Raw genomic sequence first — 16,704 nt, 5'->3', positions numbered from 1 at the left:
GGTTCCCGGCTGTCCCTGCCTACCGATGTGGGACCCAGGCCTCCTCTCCGAGCCCCTGATAAGGGGAAGACAGGTAATGGCCTTCCGGTTTGGGTGCCAGTGACTCCTGTGTGTCTCCGTGCCCCTCCGGGTGTTGTGAACAGCTTCCTGTCAATGAACTGCCTCTGCCGAGGCCCTCACTCTCCTGTTCCACCCCCCAGGAGGCCATCTGGGGGACTTGGAAGGGAGAGCTCGGAGCTTTGGGTCTGAGCTCCGGACTCCAGTCGGGGTGTAGTCTCTGCAAGGCAGGAAAGAAAGCCTCAGTCCCCGGGGAGGGGCATCCAGATTGACATCGGCCTCTGGCTGTGTGGTCAGCAGGCCCCAGGGCCAAGTGAATGGGGGCCCTTCCCCAGGCCTCCCACCCATCCCCAGGGGGCCCTGGGCTCCCACCTCCCCACTCTGTGCCCTGCCTCGAGCCCAGCCAGCTCAGCCACAGAAGCCAGGTAGACAGTGACGGCAGCGTGCTTCATACCCACGGTCCCTGGCTCGCTCTGACCCCCGTCTCTTCTCTAGTCAGCAGGAAGAACAGCAGCCAGAGAGGCCCTGACCAGACCCTCCGGTATGTGGCGGCGTTTCTGATCTCCCTCTCAAAGGTCATCTTTCCCCACAGCCCCTCCCTTCCTGCCCGAGCTGTCAGAGTTGTTTATTTCTGAGAGCTAAATGCCACCGTCTCCGCAGCTACCTTGGCAGTGTTCTGTCCGAAACAGCCCAGCACCCCAAGAACACGTTCATGCCCAGCCTCTTAGGGGGGCCCTCGGTCTAGGCCAGCCTATAACTCTGCAGTGGCTCTTTTCCCTGGGTCCACAGAACGGAGCCCGCAGGCACCCCTCCCAGGCCCAGGCCTCCCAGGGCCAAGCCGGGAATGCGATGCCCAAGGAGGCGATAATGGGCTCATGCCCTCACGCGGGGCGGCCGCGGTTCGGAGCCAGCAGTACGACGTGCTGGTTGCTTTGTTTTTGTTTAAAACTTGGCCGGGAGACTCTCTTCATTCTTGTCTGGCAATCTTTCCGAGATTCTACACGTACACCCTGGAAGAGAGCGGCACAGCCAGATAAGGTGGCACCCCCTGTGCCCGCCCGCTGCAGGGAGACCGGAGCATCTGGGTGGTGGGCCAGATAACAATGTCTCCAACCTCACCACCCTCTTAGTGGCAAAGGAGGAAAACAGGAGATTCCGCTTGGCTTCTGTGTTCTTCCCTATGTAACACCCCATTTTCCGTAAGGTCAGTGACTGAGTTTTGGCAAGCGTCTCTGATGATTTTAGGAAGGAGGTCTGAATTGGTGCGTGGGAAGGAATGACGATAATGGCGCATCCCGGGTCCTAACCAGGTGAGGAACTTCACATAGATCGACTCCTTTAACTCTCACCTTGACCCTAGGAGGCAAGGACTCTTCTTGTCCCCATTCTGTAGTGAGAATACTGAGGCTCTGAGATCATACACAGCCAGCTGCAGAGGCCGCCAGGGGGAGCCTCCAGATTCACCCACACAAGCACAGGTTGTTACCACCCCCAGAAACAGCCTCTGCCCCTGGGCTCTGGCAATATCTTGCTGGACCAGCAGAGCCCCCAGAAGGGAGGGAGCCTCTTTGACACTTGACCGCAGCACGTGGTTCTAGTCCCTGGACCCCGACCTCATGGTGACGGGCAAGAGCTCCACCCCTGTGGGCACAGCACCCAGTGACCTGGGAGGACTTGCTTACTGGCATCCCCGGCTCGGTCTCCTTGCTCCCCCTTCTCTCCTTTCGGGCCTCGGTCACCTGAAACAGGAGGAAGACAGGTATCAGGAATAGAAACAAACTCTGATTGCTAAGAAAACATTATCTGCAGAGTTATTAACTCAATACTGAAGAAAACCCCCCGCAGGAGCCACCAGTAACGAGAGAACACAGCAGGGGAGACAGGAGCTCTGCGACTAGGCCACCTGCTCTGGTCACCCCAGGAAAGAGTGGGTCTGGCTGAGGGTGTCCCGTTCCCTCCTAGGTACAGCACAGACGATGAGCATCCAGCACACAAACTCAGAGAACACACAGTGTTGCGCAGAGAAGGCCACAAGGCATCTGTGGAACAGTCAGGGGTTCCCAAGTTCACATCTGAGCTCCTCTAATGAGCACAGGGGAGGAGGAGAGGTGGGCTTCAGGGACCTACAGACCGTTTGTGTCTCAGGCAGATTTTCCGGTGGGAGAGATTAATACACGAGCAAGAGTTTCCAGGGAATTTTGAAATTCCCTTCACAGGATATGGTTAAAAGAGAAGAGTTCTTTTCCCAGCTGGCACCTCACTCTACAGAGAAGTTCGAAAGCCTTGGCACCACTCAAAGGGCATGAAAATACCCAGGGGATCCTATTTCAAGGCTCTCTGGAAAAATATCTGCCAATCAAAGCTCACAGCTTACTGTGAATGAAAAGAGCAAGTCAAAGTCCAAGTTTTATTAAAAAAAAAAAAAAAACAAAAAAAACAAAGGCAACGATATATATGTAAGTATTCAGAGAAAGGTCGGGCAGGATGTGTTCCAAAGAGTTCACGGTGGTCATTGTGGGAAGAGGGGTTCTTGCTCTTTATCCTTGGAACACATCAGCCTTATCTAATTTTTTTTTTCAACAAGGATATATCGGTCTTATAATCTGTTTTTAAATGAATTTTTAAATGGGGATCATAAAAGAAAGGAAAACCCTCAGCCGGTTTCACCACCAACTGGAGAGTAGACTAAGACCTGCCAGTGTTCCAAGATGAAGAGACCATCCCAGACGAGGGCGTGGGAATGATTCTTAATACTGTGTTCTGAGCTATTGCAACCAGTGACGAACAGAAAACTTGGGAAAAGAGCAACGGACGTCCTCATCTTTTGCAGCGCTGACAAGAGGTCTGGCAATCTCAAAAGCAAATGGAAAGACATGGGCTGACTCTCAAGGACGTTCCCCTAACACTGAACAAGGGAACTGGACATAGGAAGAAAAAACACTTAGAGGAAACACCAGCCATGTAAATCTGAGAAGGGAATTTAGTTGAAAATACTGGGAAACACAGAGCATTGCAGAACACGGGAAGCCCGCAGCACTGGCCAGGAGCGGCTGTCGGGCCTACAGCCTGTCTGTCCTGCAGCCCCCACTGGCCTCCTCTGTTTGCAGCTCTGGGCGACACCTTAGTAAGGCCCCTCACACCTCCGCAGCATTTCCACACCCACACCTGCTCTATTCGCACCATGGCCTACGGAGATGGCAGGCAGCATGAGAATTTCTGGTTTTCAGATGAAAACTGAGGCTTAATGAGATCGAGGCACTTGCCCAAGAGTGTTCAGCTGGACAGAGGCTGGATGAGACCCCCTGGTCCACCCCTCCAACCTCCCATGCTGCCTGGGGCCTGGCGGAGAGAGAAGCTCCAGAGTGCGCTGAGATTCGTTATTACCTTTGAACCCGCGCATGCCCATTGGGCCTGTGGCCCCCAGCTTCCCATCATCGCCTTTGGGGCCAGGCAGTCCTGGGGTACCTCTCTCCCCTGGAAGACCTGGGGAGAGAAGAGACAATGGCAAAGCTTCAGAACTGGAAGTCCCTTAGAGGTCATTGTCTGGTTCAACAGTCTAACACAATCACGATCCTCTGAAGCTGAGAAGTTACAAAAGCAGCGTCTAACAGGTCAGCATGCACCTTCCCCATGAGCCCTATTACCAGTTAGGCTTGGATGCCTCCCAACTGAAAGGCCCAGTTCTGCTGTGAATGCTGGTGGTGCCAGCCCCACTTAGCAAGTCTCTCTACTTACGCTTGCTGGAGGTTTAGAGTCAGCAAATACTTTTGGGGAACACTTTCTGTGTGCTGGGCATGAAGTATCTCACTCCTCATAACAGATTGGGAGGCATTATCTCACCTGTACTACAGATGAGCGACCGCCCTGGCAGGTTAAGTAACCTACCTACCCAAGGGCACTCCGTGGAGACGGCAGAGGCAAGACCTGAGCTGGGCTCTTCCTGGTTGGTGAGCCTCACCTCAGGCTGGATCCAAGGGGCTTACTGGCACTCAGGGAGGGGTATGGCGTTGGCCATTAGGAGGAAGAGGAAGCAGTGTCCCATCTTATTTAAAGAAAGAACAGAAGATCCCTTCCTTTCCATAAATACAGGCGGTATAGGAAAGGCGTTGGAGCTGAGGATGGAGGAGATCAGCAAGGTCAATAAATGGGACACACGGCCTGCCGCCCAGTCAGCCCTGGGCTCCCGGCCACGAGGCCCCATGGCCACCGCCTGCACTGATTGCACCATGGAGAGCCAGAATCAACAAACGCTCTCACCAAGTGAGAGCCCAGGGCCCCCATGAGGCCTGACCTAAGCCCACAGTAATCCCTGCAAAGCAGAGCACCCTTAATTAACTGACTAATTGTTCCTTCCTGCCTGGAAAGCTAGCTGGTTTCACAAGAAACCTGTCTCCCAGCAATTACTCCTCCAGCACTAGTGTCAAATGGCTGGAAGAGGACGGGTGGCCTCCAGAGGGTGGGAGGACCACGGAGAGGGCTGATGGAATTTCCTTTTCTCCCCTCCTAACACCGCGTATCTGTTCCCAGAGTCCGATGGCCACAAAATTCTGACTCTAAGTGCAGGCTGTGCCCAAAGCTCCCCACCCTATGATTCATTAGGCAGAAAAGGTGGCTGCACAGCCTGGGGAGCCCCGGCACCCTCGATTCGGTTTCCAGAGCTCTGTTGAGAGGAGAGGCCAGCATGGAGGCCCGGCTGGGGCTTCCTCCTTCCAACCCCTGGCTCTGCTGCATTGGCAGCATGCTTGGAGATTTAAGAGATATAATTCCTAAAATAAATAACCGGGCCCCTCTCCCCTATACCTCCTTTCCTTCCATCATTTTGAAATCTTTACCCTGTCCTGGAAAAACGTTGTGTGCTGCATGGCTCAAGAACACACTGTTGTGAAGTTTGAGAAACTAACTTCTTAGACTTTTGAGAGGATGAGTCTAAGAAGAGTCTTCCTGGAAGGCCTCAGAGTACCCTGCCCACCACCTGCGGTCTGCAGGGCTGTCCCTAAGTGCAGCAAGATGGAGGGGCAGGTGCTCCTGACACGTCCGTGAGCCTAGGCAGTTTCAGCAGGAGGCAAGGTGGGGCAGGGGCCGCTGGCGCCTAGTGGGAACGTGGAGGGGCAGAGCATATGGGAGGGCTGGTCTGGAGGCCCTGGCCACGTGGACCCTGACTCTTGGGTGGAGCCATGGGCCTCTCCTGTACTCCTTCCCTCAAGGTCCTGGCCCTTCCTAAGAAGAGGGGTTTGCTCCATCCTCTGGCTACACCAACAGCCTCCGCTGACAGAACAGAGCACTGGAAGCCACGCCAGGGGCACCGTCCAGGGAGCCCCATCATCTGCCTCAATGAGAAAGGAGAGGCAGGATGGACTCGTGGGTACCCAGGTCCCTCCCAGGACAACCCTGTTACCTCGAAGTCCAGGTAGTCCAGGGCTGCCAGGCTTGCCTTCCTGTCCTGCATCCCCCTGGTCACCTTTGGGTCCAGGTGGCCCTGAAAGGTGAAAAGAGCACTTAGGTGAGAAGGTGCTTTTTGGAACAGGGCCAGGACGTCTGCAGAGGAAGCGGGAACCTCGAAGGCTGAGAGGGTTGTGTTAGAGGCCCATGGGACACTACCTAGCTCTGTCCTGGGGACATCAGGAAAGGCTCCCTGGCAGAAGCAGCACCCACAGTGACACCTCACAGGAGCCAGCGAGGTGATCTGTATGCTGGCGTCCCCCCCACAGCGGATGGTTTTAGGAGGTGGGCCTTGGGGAAGGGATCAGGATCAGAGGAGGTCATGAGGGTGGGGCCCTCACGATGGGATTAGCGGCCTTATAAGAAGAGACACCAGCACTAGCACTCAGCAGGCTTCCCCCCAGCCCCCAGCAGGCTCCCCCCCTCCCCAGCCCCCGGCGTACACAAGTGCTCTCTGCCAGGGGAGACTACGGCAGGAAGGTGGCTGTCTGCAGGCCAGGAGGACAGCCCTCACCTGAACCCACTGCCAGCCTCCAGCTGTGAGACAGAAATGCCTGTGGCCTGAGCCCCCAGTCTGTGCTGTGTCCTGATGGTGACCTGGGGTGACTGATGGCAGCAAAGGGAGAGGTCCCGGCAGAGGGGCTGTCCCTCCAGGGGCTTAGCCTATTTGTCCCCGCGTCCCAGACATCATATTCACCCAATGACCTATGAATGCAGGTTCATATATGTAAAAGATACTCCACTGGCCTAATGTCCTATTTATAAGACAATCTATTTTCATTCTTAACAATGATAAAGGATATATAAGCTCTTGGTTGTGGTTTCTAACCTACTTGAATGCACCCGTGTGAATTCTGTTGAAATACTCCCAGAACTGAAAACTTGGGACTTTGTGGGTGGGGAGGACAGTGCTGTGTAAGCCGTGGGGCGGGGGGTAAGCAGCTGGGGTCACAGAAGGTGAGTGCCAGACTGGAGCCTGATGGGGTGTCCCAGAAGTCCCAGGAGGGGCCTGAGGGAAGAGCCCTGTGGGACCTGCACAGGAGGAAGGTTCAGGCTGCTGTGTGGGGAAGGGACGGGGGTAGGCAGATGTGGAGGCTGCAATCCACCTGGGGTGGGGGGCTGGAGCCCAGGTAGGGAAGTGGCATCAGAGGGACCCTGTTTAGAATAGAGCGACAGACCCTGGCTCTGGCTGGTGCAGGGGGACAGGAGGATGGAGAGCAGGCTCGGGTTTCTGGCTGGGCCCTCAGTGGAAGCCGGGATTCTAACTGCTCCTGAGTGGGCTGCCTCCTGGGGCGAGGCTCTGGCATGGCAGGGATCCTGGCTACGTGGTTGGCTTCAGTCCAACTTGCTGCCTGTTGAAGTTACTGGTCTGAGGCCACCCAGCCAGCTGGCCAGTGAAGAGCTGTGGTTTCAATCCAGGTCTGTAGGGCAACTGTCCATTCTGCCACACCCACAGGGCCAGACGCTTCTCCCTTCCTAGAACCTCCCTGCCACCCACGGCTGCACCTGCCTTTCCCAGGTGCCCAGCCTCGGGCTACTCCCTATTGACCTCCGAGAGCCACCAGCCCAGTGGCTGTTTGCTGCCACCTTCCTGGTGAAACCATCCCTCACCCATCATTCCTGCTGGGAACAACCCACCTGGCACAGAACCTGGGGTCATTTGACATGCTCCTCACATGGCCTTGTCCTGTGGGCACAGTCCAGCCCCCCTGTGGCAGGACTCTGTCCTTTATATCCCACCCCTGCTATGGAAGCCCAGCCTTCAGGCTCTCCAGTAAAACTCACACCTATTGAACCGGGTGGAGTAGTGCCCCTCCAAATCCATGCCCACTCTGAACCTCCTCACCCTTGTGAGGAATGGGATTAGCCAGATGAGGTCACACTGAAGTGGGGTGGGGCCCAATCACTAGCATCCTCATAAGAAAAGAAAACAGAGAGACATTAGGAGAATACCACGTGATAAGAGATAGACCTGGAGGGACATGTCTGCCAGCCAAGGACCCAGGATCCCCTGCCACCAGGACACAGGAAGAGGCAAAGGGGGACCCTCCCTCAGAGTTTTCAGAGGGGATACAGCCCTGGGCACATCTTGATTTCAGACTCCAGCCTCCAGAGCTATAAGGGAATACGTTTCTATTATTCTAAGCCACCCAGTTTGTGGGGCTTTGTTATGGCAGCCCTAGGAAACTACAACACACGCACTCACAGTGTAGCGGTGAAGTCTTGCACAATAAATGTTTGATGAATTAATGAGCCTATGAGATCAGAGGGTGTTAATACACACAAAACAACCAGACTGCCAAGATCGAGATGTACTGATACATTCCAAAAGTTGGCACTATCCTCAGACCCTAACCAAAGTCGACAGCTGTTTAATAGTTCAATGGCACATGCACAGGGAAAAAGCAATCAACATTAAAAAAAAAAAAAATCATGAGTTGTACGAAACATTTGAGGAGGGCTGGGGTCTGAGCCATCGTCCTCTTGTCTGTGAAGAAAAGCAAAATAATACTGGCCATATCCATCCCAGTTTTTAGAGCACAGGACTGAGTCACAGAACCAATCTGGAACAGGTTTAAGATCATGCAGCCATTGAAAAGAGAAGCTAAGAGACACATGAGCTCCGGACTCCATGCGACAACCTCCCCTCCAGGTTGAGGAGAGAGAGTTAACCTGATGGATCTCTGAGGCTGGACCCTACCCCATACACTCACGTCCTCTCACTCTTCTCTGCTCTTCAGGAGCCCAGGACTTCAGGAATTGAGCTGGTGCAGGTGTGACCCTACCACAGTTTGAGTCTAAAACGCCCCCTGTAGGCCCAGGTGTTAAAGGCTAGATCCAGCCTCTGACATTATTGGGCAGTGGATCCTTTAAGAGGTGGGGCTTAATAGGAGGAAGTTGTGTCACGGGAGCATGGCTTGAAGGAGACACTGGGACCCTGGGCTTCTTCTCTTTCTTGGCTTCCTGGCTGCCATGAAGTGAGTGGCTTCCTCCACCGTGCACTTCCTGCCATGATGTACTGTCCTGTCACTGGCCTAAAACCAACTGGGCCACTTGACCATGGACTGTGAGCTGAAATCCTTTCCTCTTTATAAGGTGATATTTCAGGCATTTTGTCATGGGGAGAGAAAGCTGACCAACACAAATACAGGGCACAGAACTTCCCAAGAGCGTCACTGGCTAAGAGAGAAAGGACTTCCCATTGGAACAAACCCAGAAGGTGGGAAGCAGGGAGTGGAGGTAATCAGGAAAATGGGAGTTGAACATGGAGACAGTTGAACATGGGTCCAGGTCCTGGTTCTGTTACAGGGGGGGTAAGAAGCCCTTTCTCATGCAGTTGTGGCAGGAGTGCGGACTCCATGACACGCCGGATGTTGAAGGCTTCGGAAGCTTGAAGGGCCAGGCCAGCCCTGACCAATAAATGTCTTTTCATAGTGCTTCTGTTACAAGATCACTGCGTCGTGCTATTCTGAGGTGCCCCTGAGATCACCCCGACAGCCTTGGGCAGCTCACCGGGGGGAGGTAGATCCCAAACTGCCCAAACAGGAATGTAGATGGAGACGGATGGAAACACAGGTAGGGCTAGTGAGGGCCTTGGCAGAGGTTAACTGGAAGAAGCTGGTCAGTGAAGGTGGGCACTCATTTCCATATCTGGTCCCATCCTCAGGCCACTCTGGCCAGCCTGACCCAGAAGAGCCTAGAGTTGGCCAGAGCCTCTTGGGGCTTGGTCCTCTGGTACCCTGAGCTCTTTGGACCACAGCTGCTGTCTAGCAATGCCTTCCCAGGACCTGCTGTCTTCTCAGGAACCGGGGGCCCGCTTTCAGTCCTCTTTTCCTTTGTCCCTTCCGTCCCCTCCCCCAGGATCATTCAGGCTTGTCCTGGAGGAGGGCCCCATGTCTCTACCTCCTACATGGGTCCTTGGCTTCTCTCCGGCCTCTTTAAAGTCTCCCTGGTCTCTGCTCCCCGCCTCCAGCCTGCTGTGTACGCTGCTGCCTGATTCGTCTCTCCTGAAAACAGCCAAGTGCACTCAGGGGCCGTGGAAGCCCCCGGCAGCACCGGGCCACAGCCCGTGGGAGACTCCGCACAAGACTGGCATCTGAATCTTCTGCGCCAGCTGGTGGGGGATGTTTCAAACACACACTCCCCTCCTTCTCAGCAAGTTCTGCTCCTCATGATGTCCCCAGACGGTGGCTAAATCCTTTCCTTTCTCAGAATTCCTTACCCCTGAGCCCTGAGGTCACCTTCATGCCCACAGCTCTGACCCCTCAGGCTCCTTGGGCAGGGAGATGGCAGTGCCCTTGTTGGAGTGTCCCTGAGCCCCTGCCTTCCCCCTGGGTACAGTCACCGCCCTCAGACTGTGGTCCCCAACATGGATAGGTGATGTGTGGATCGGGGCTCCCTCTCTCTATGGCTTCGTGCCTCACGCAGCCCTGGTTGGGATTCTAAGAATGACAGTCCTTCTGGTCAGTAAGAAGCCCTGGCGGATCAGTTGCTCCCTGTGGTGTCCACATGGGCTCTGTCAATTCTCAATGCTTACGCTGTCCCCTGTTATATCCTCTCTGTATCCTCTCCATCAGCCAGGCAGGCCTTACTGAGGAGGAGGCTGGGCAGGGAGGAGGATCCCGCCCTGCTCGGGGCCTATCCACCAGCCTGCCCACACGTCCCTCTGCAGTCCTGCCCTGCCTGGCTGTCGGGAGACACTCCCTAAGTGCATCTTCCCACCAGATGAGGACCAGTGATTGAGCCTTCGGGAGACGCACCAGGGTTGTCCTGGGGGCCAGGCAACAGAGAAGGAAGCAAACCCTCCTCCACTCCCTGAGTCCTGTGGGGGGACCTGTGAATGCTGGAATTGGGGGAACAACCTGCCCAGAACCAAGACGACCTGGGCTGAAGCCGCAGTACAGTGATGGACACCAACCCCAGAGCCTTTCCACTGAGTGCTCTGCTCTGGGCTCCCGGAGTCACCAGCACTGGAGCTGGGGCACCTGTCCCTGTGCACTTTGTTCTTGTGCCCTCGTCACTCAGGCATCTCTCTACAGCACAGGGTCCACCAGTCCTATTCAGAGCCAGGGAGACTTGAGCTCTAAAAGGTGCAGGGGCCGCCCTGGCAGTGGTCTTCTGAGTCTCAGGGGCAAAGCAGGTGGGGACCAGCTGGGTGCAACTGTCATTTCCACAGCGTGCCCTCCTCCAGCAGAGTCAGATGCAGCAGGGCCACACACCCTGCCCGGGGATCTCCTCCCCATCCACACATCTGAGCCTCCATGGAGTGGGACCACTAGTTCACATGTGGCGCTGTCCACAGGGATGCCAACCCCTCCAACAGATCCCTATTAACTAGAGGCCCAAGTCCCAGCTTCAGTGCCTGGACTCCTTTCCGCATCCCTTAAAAATCTGTGTTCAGCTGGACTCCCTGATTCCTACATGGTGTTTTTTCTTGAAAAAGAAGCTCCCAGATATTTCTGCTTAAAAAACTTGTTTTTGTACATAAAGAGATGTAATTTTTAGCCATAACTGGACCATAGGCTTGGCATTTGACTTGGGCAAATGATTTTTCCTCAAGGGGCCTCAGAGTCCTCCACTGTAAAACAGGACTATATCATTTCTGAGATCTGTTTCCACTGGGAAGTTCTGTGATTTTAGAAAACTTTGATTCTAGCAAATAACCATTTGAAGGAGCCTGGGAAGTCTGCCTCCAGGCAGTGCCCAGTCCTCCCACCTCTGGTTATCTTTCTGCCTACTTGATTCCTCTTCTCTCGGATATTCTTAAATTCTCTAATTCGTTGAAATCCACACACAGATTTCAACAGACCTAATCAATGCTGCCAAAGCAAAGCAGAAAACATAAAGCCCCACTGTGAATATCTGCAAAAGACAAACTGCAGACCAAACTCATAGAAAACCGCATAACAAAGAGAGAGAATGAAAAACATTTGAGCCGAACTCAAGAATAATGAAAATAAGCTCATATATTTGAAAATGCACATATCTGAGTCACTTGTGGAATCTGAGCCAGAAAAGGGCAAAATGCAGCTATAGGTATGGCGTGCATGCGCACATGTGTGTCACTGTGATTACACCTGTGGGCGTGCACATGTGTGTCCATGTGTCACACGTACATGTGTATAGGTGTATGTGTAGGATTCGTGTACACAGGTGTGTGTGAGTGTTTGTATGTGCGTTTAAAGACCTTTAGGAGGAACTGAGGTCACTCCAAACAGAAGTAGGAAATGCCGGGGAGCTTAGGTGGTACAGCATCCACCATCCAAAGCCAGCGTGGAGTTCTGACTCAGTAAAGCAGAAGGGAAATTACACCAGATAAACCAAATACAAGACTTTCTAAAAACGACTGGGTACCTGGCAACAGTGAGAGAGGGACATGGGAAAGGGTGGACACAGCAGATGAAGGGTGACTCTGAGAGCTGGAGGGGCCCAGTGGTGTCCAGTGGTGAAGAGCCAGGCATCCCAGGGCTGTGGTCTGAATGTCATGTGCCCCCTCCCCAATCCATATGTTGAACCCTAATCACCGAGGTGGTGGCTCAGGAGTGACTAGGTCATGACGTGAAGCTCTTCTGAGTGACATTGTAAAAGAAGCCCCAGAGAGCGGCCTCAGCACTCCAACCGCCATTGTTGCCTGCAGCTGTGGAGCAGATGGGTTTCTGAGCCCCACCGACCCACATTTAGACCTTGTCTTTGCCACTTGCCAACTGCATAAGAAGCAGTGGGAATGTTATTTGGGTTTCTTATCTACAAAGGGAGGAAGATAAGACTTCTCCCAGGATGTGAGACTTAGCGGTCTTGAGCATCTATTAGGGGAATGAACATCTGTAAAGTGCCTCGTTCATCATACATCATAATGCAGTGTGGCTACTGTTATTAGGAGGTGCCTACGTGGACTTCTACAGAAAGGGGAGGTCAAGAAACAGAGAAGATCAGAAAAGCAGGGGCATGAATTTGAAAGAGGAAATTCTATAGCTTACCTTCCTTTGACCCTGAGCTCAAAGTGATCAGGAACAGATGACAGATGGAGCAGGGGAGTCTCTGATTGCCTGGCCTCGAGATCCAACGGTTGTTGAGCGTTCACTGAGCCCCACTTCTGTGTATGCATTGTTAGGGTTGGGAACACAGAAGCATACCGACGGACTGAGGGCAGCAGAATGCACTCTGGGTGCTGGGACTAAAACTCTTGGACATTGAATTGCACACTTATTTACAAGGAGTGAATTCTGTGGCATGTAAATTATATCTTATTAAAGCTGTTGAAATAAAAAAAAAAAAAATCCTAGTTTGGATCATTACCAGCCACGTGGCCCTGAGTAATCAGGCACTTCTGCCTGAGCCTTGGTTGTTTTGAGCCCAAATCCTACCCCTCCTTCATCAAGACACCCGCCTGAAACCAGCCTCACAGTTTGACTTGTCATTTCAAGTTTTTAAAATGCACACACGAGAGCAAAGGACTTTACAAATGGAAGGCTCCAGGATGAAACTCGCTGTTCCGAGTGTGGAAGCTCAGAGGCAGGGAGAGCTCATGAGTAGTCCTAGGAGGAGGTGCCTGGGTGCCTGCAGATAGCTGTTTGTGCTCCCCTAATGGAGGTGGAAGGCAGGCAGGACAGAGGGGAATGTGACAGAGAACACACTGGTGCCAGAATCAGAATGGCCAGGTTCAAATCCCACTCCATCCTCTCCCTCCCTGTCCTATAACCCTGACTAGCTATTTAAGCTTCCCTCAGCAATCCAGTGGGGACCATGGTGCTTCTTCAGATAGGTGCTGGTTTGAAAGATGCCTGATATGAGATACACTTTGCGCAGTACCCAACTGACAGCAGGTAGTCAGTATGGCATTGTTGGAGCTGACTGGCAGGCTGAGGGGAGTCTAATGACTCTGACAGCCCCTGGGGAGCTGTGGGGTGTGAGCACCGGGCAACGTGGCATGAGAGGCACCTCTGACAGCATGTGCTTCAGGAAGGAATTGGGGAAGGAAGGGTTGGGGAGGGGCTGATTAGCCAGAAGTGAAGAGTGGGAAGTCGGGTCCCTGGGCTCTGGGTCCCAGGGCAGGAGGTTAATGGAGGCCCTACACATTTTTGCTGTTGCATTTGAGTTACAAATGAAACTAATTAATGGTTAAATGAAATATGTTTTCCTCTGTACGAATACACCTTCTAACTGCCTAGAAAGCTTAGTTTGGAATTTTCCATTCCTTGGAACTTCACCATTGCCCTACTTGAACCTGAGGTTGCAGCCAGATCTTCTTCCGGCAGCCCCGAGACCTGGAGCTACAGCCAGCACATCCAAGCTCTAGCTACCCAGACCCGCGTTAGTCCCCTGTGGCCATTCTCCTGCCTACAGACGTAGAGGCTGAGTCCACTCTGTCCTAGGAAGGTTTACCCAGAGGAGAGACCTGGGCAAGTCCTTAGAAGTAGGCATAGTTAGAGCATTCCCACAGAAAATTCCAGAGTCTCACAGGGCAAGACTTAAAAGAAGGAGTTGAGCTTGGACTGAGGAATGCACTGGGGGCCCTTGGGGAGCGACATGCAGGAGGGAGGCCTGAGCAGGGGGGACCCCAGGAGGCTCTGTGGGCTGGGGTGGGGTCAGAGGGTACCTTTGGCGAGGGAGATGTTTCTCAGCGCAATGGAGTGCTCCCAGTCCTTGAGGCGCAGGTCCTCGGTCACCGTGTTGAGCGTGGCCAGCTCCTGTTTGAGCTGCAGCTCCAGGTCCATGTGCACCAGCCTCATGCGGCGCGTGTCCTCGCTGGCGTTGCTCACCAGGACCTGCAGGTCCTGCAGCCGCGTGTGGTGGAGGGCCACGTCATAGGACAGGCTGTGATTGAGGCCACGCACTGCGCCGCCCATGTCGGCCAGCTCTTCGCCCAGGACGCCCACCCTTCGGGCCAGACCGTCCAGCAGGCCCGCGTGGCGCCGCAGCAGCAGCTGGCTGCGGTTGCTCTCCACCTGCAGCTGGTACAGCTCCAGCTGCGCCGCGTCGCTCTGCTGGCCCGTGCGGTCCCGCAGCAGGGCCACCGCCTGCTCTGTCTGAGCCGCCTGCGCGTGCAGGCCCCAGAGCGCGCCCTCCAGCCTCTGCACCGCGCCCGCCAGCGCCAGCAGCGAGTCCGAGTGGTTCTGCAGCGCGTCCTGCACCTTCCACACCTGCTCCGTCAGGTCTGCTTGCAGCGGAGCCTGCAGCAGCCGCAACTGCAAGTCCCGGAAGGTCTCATTCAGCCGGTTCACATTGCGAGTCAGCGCCTTGAGGTCGTCCGGGGAGCTGCGGGGCCTGGACACTGCGGAGGAGGAGAGGAGAGGTGAGCGCTGCTGGGGAGGAAGTTCAGGCAACAGGAGGCAAGCCTGGCATGCCACCGTAGATGCTCAGTAAGAGACAGGAGAAGGAAAAGCGGAGCACTGGGCTAACGAAGCTCAATGGTCCCAAATGAGCTCACACTGTAGACTCACCCAACTAAGTGTCCCAACTGAAGAGACTGCAATTTAATTGGTCTGGGACATGACCTGGGCTCTGCAACTTAAAGGATCCTGAGTAGCTTAGGGGTGCAGGTGAACTGTCCCGCTGAGCTAAACATCCTGCGTCAAGATGACCCATAAGAAACTGCTGTTGTGCATTGAAAAGTGATTGTGTACCAGTAGTTTTGTGCAGTTCCATTTAATATTGGGCGTTGTGATCCCCTTAACTTTAGGAGGCAAAAATCTCCAAAGGTGTGAACCCCACTTTGCCCCGCCCCCAAATCACTTAATTGCCAAAGTGATAATATTAAGAGGTGGGGTCTTGAGCAGGCAGCTAAGCCCTGCGGTCAGAGCCCTCAGGAAAGAGATGACGACCTTGTAAAAGAGGTGCAAGGGAACGGTTTGCTGTTTCTGTCATGTAGGACACATGGGAGGTGTCATCTATGACACCTGGTGAAACAGGGCCTCACCAGACCCTGAATCTGCTGGTGCCCTGATCTGGTACTTCCCAGCCTCCAGGTCTGTGAGCACCACAGTTCTGTTGTTTGTGAAGTACCCACTCTAAGACAGCAGCCTAAAGTGGACCCAACCAGTGCACTTATCTCTTTCACGGTGAGACCAGTGAAGGCTGCCCGCGGAAGTAAAGCAAATCCTAACCAAGAGGGTCTCTCTGGAGCCTGGGCTTTCCCCCAAGTCGCCTCCCAAACTGCCTAAAGGAACACCATCTGACAACAGGGACAGTGTTTATTTTATGGCCTCCTTAGTTCAAGGTCCCATTTCCTCCTGCTGCAGCAATGGCCCCTCTGGGCCAGGGAAACCTGCTCTTCCATCTCTATACCGTCCCTCTCTGCCTCCTCTGTCCTTCCTGTAGGTGTCCTCTTTCTCTTGTTAGCAAACAAGCCATCCTGGGAACTCCTCATCCTTTCCTTGGGGTCCCTTTTCTTGGTTATAAACAACTCTTTGGTGATACGGAGAGAAGGGACCTTATTGCTAGACTCTGGCATCTTTGTGTCTCTTGGGGGTCCATGGACTGCACTGAGCCAGGTGTGCTGCTGCCTGGGGTGTCTAGAGATGCTTGTCTCCCCGCTCTGCTCTGCACGGGAGGAAAAGGAAACCAGTAGCAAGGGAGAGACAGAGTAGGAGGTGGGAGAAGATGAGGCACAAGGAGAATTCTGCCTTGTAAATCTTGGAAATGAGAGAACCCTGAACTTGATACAAATCTTGTTCAAACAATGAGAAAATTCAAAGTAAGTTCCCTTCCAGAACTTCACACTGGGAAGGGGGAAATATGTGCGAGGGTTCTTGAACCACGTGAACATCTGCTACTGCAATCCTTCAGTGATGCTTCTGGAAGCACACTGTGTGGTGGCCACCCTGGAGGAGGTATGTCACCTCAGATTAAGTTCAGAGGTGCAGAAGGCTGGAGAAGTTGGAGTCTGTCTCAAATTCCCCCAGCCCAGCACTTTCACCCAAGAAGGTCAGAGAGCCAAGTGGTCACCCAACCTTTGCTTATACTTGTCTCTTGACTTTCAGCTAGTTCTCTTAGAACATTTTGCATTCTGTTCAGACTTGATTTTTTGCCTCCCTGGAGTTTCTATCCACTGATCCTGCTCTTTGGTGGAGTATAGGACTGGGGAAAATTTTTTTTTTATTTTCTCACAAGACAGCACTTCAGGATTTCAAAGATACTTGTATCCTTGCTACATGGTAACTTTTCTGGTTTAAAGTCCACAGTTTCTTTATTCGCTCAAGTCTAGTTCTA

At 53.7% G+C, this 16,704-nt stretch overlaps 1 protein-coding gene across 1 annotated transcript in view; it reads right to left on the bottom strand.

Annotated features, from left to right (window-relative positions):
- The window catches only part of Scara5 (scavenger receptor class A member 5), a 106,800-nt gene that overhangs the window by 26,968 nt on the left and 63,128 nt on the right, over positions 1 to 16,704 (bottom strand). The window contains exons 4-7 of the mRNA XM_076852272.1: positions 14,093 to 14,767; positions 5,453 to 5,533; positions 3,442 to 3,540; positions 1,740 to 1,796 (exon numbers count right to left, since the gene is read on the bottom strand). Coding sequence (XP_076708387.1) covers positions 1,740 to 1,796; positions 3,442 to 3,540; positions 5,453 to 5,533; positions 14,093 to 14,767 — 912 coding nt within the window. The remainder of the gene's footprint in view (positions 1 to 1,739; positions 1,797 to 3,441; positions 3,541 to 5,452; positions 5,534 to 14,092; positions 14,768 to 16,704) is intronic.

This window comes from Callospermophilus lateralis, chromosome 4 (assembly GCF_048772815.1).
Source record: "Callospermophilus lateralis isolate mCalLat2 chromosome 4, mCalLat2.hap1, whole genome shotgun sequence".
In the NCBI taxonomy this organism is placed as follows: Eukaryota; Metazoa; Chordata; class Mammalia; order Rodentia; family Sciuridae; genus Callospermophilus; species Callospermophilus lateralis.
Note: the sequence above shows the minus strand (reverse complement) of the source record. Positions and strands in the feature narration are given on the sequence as shown.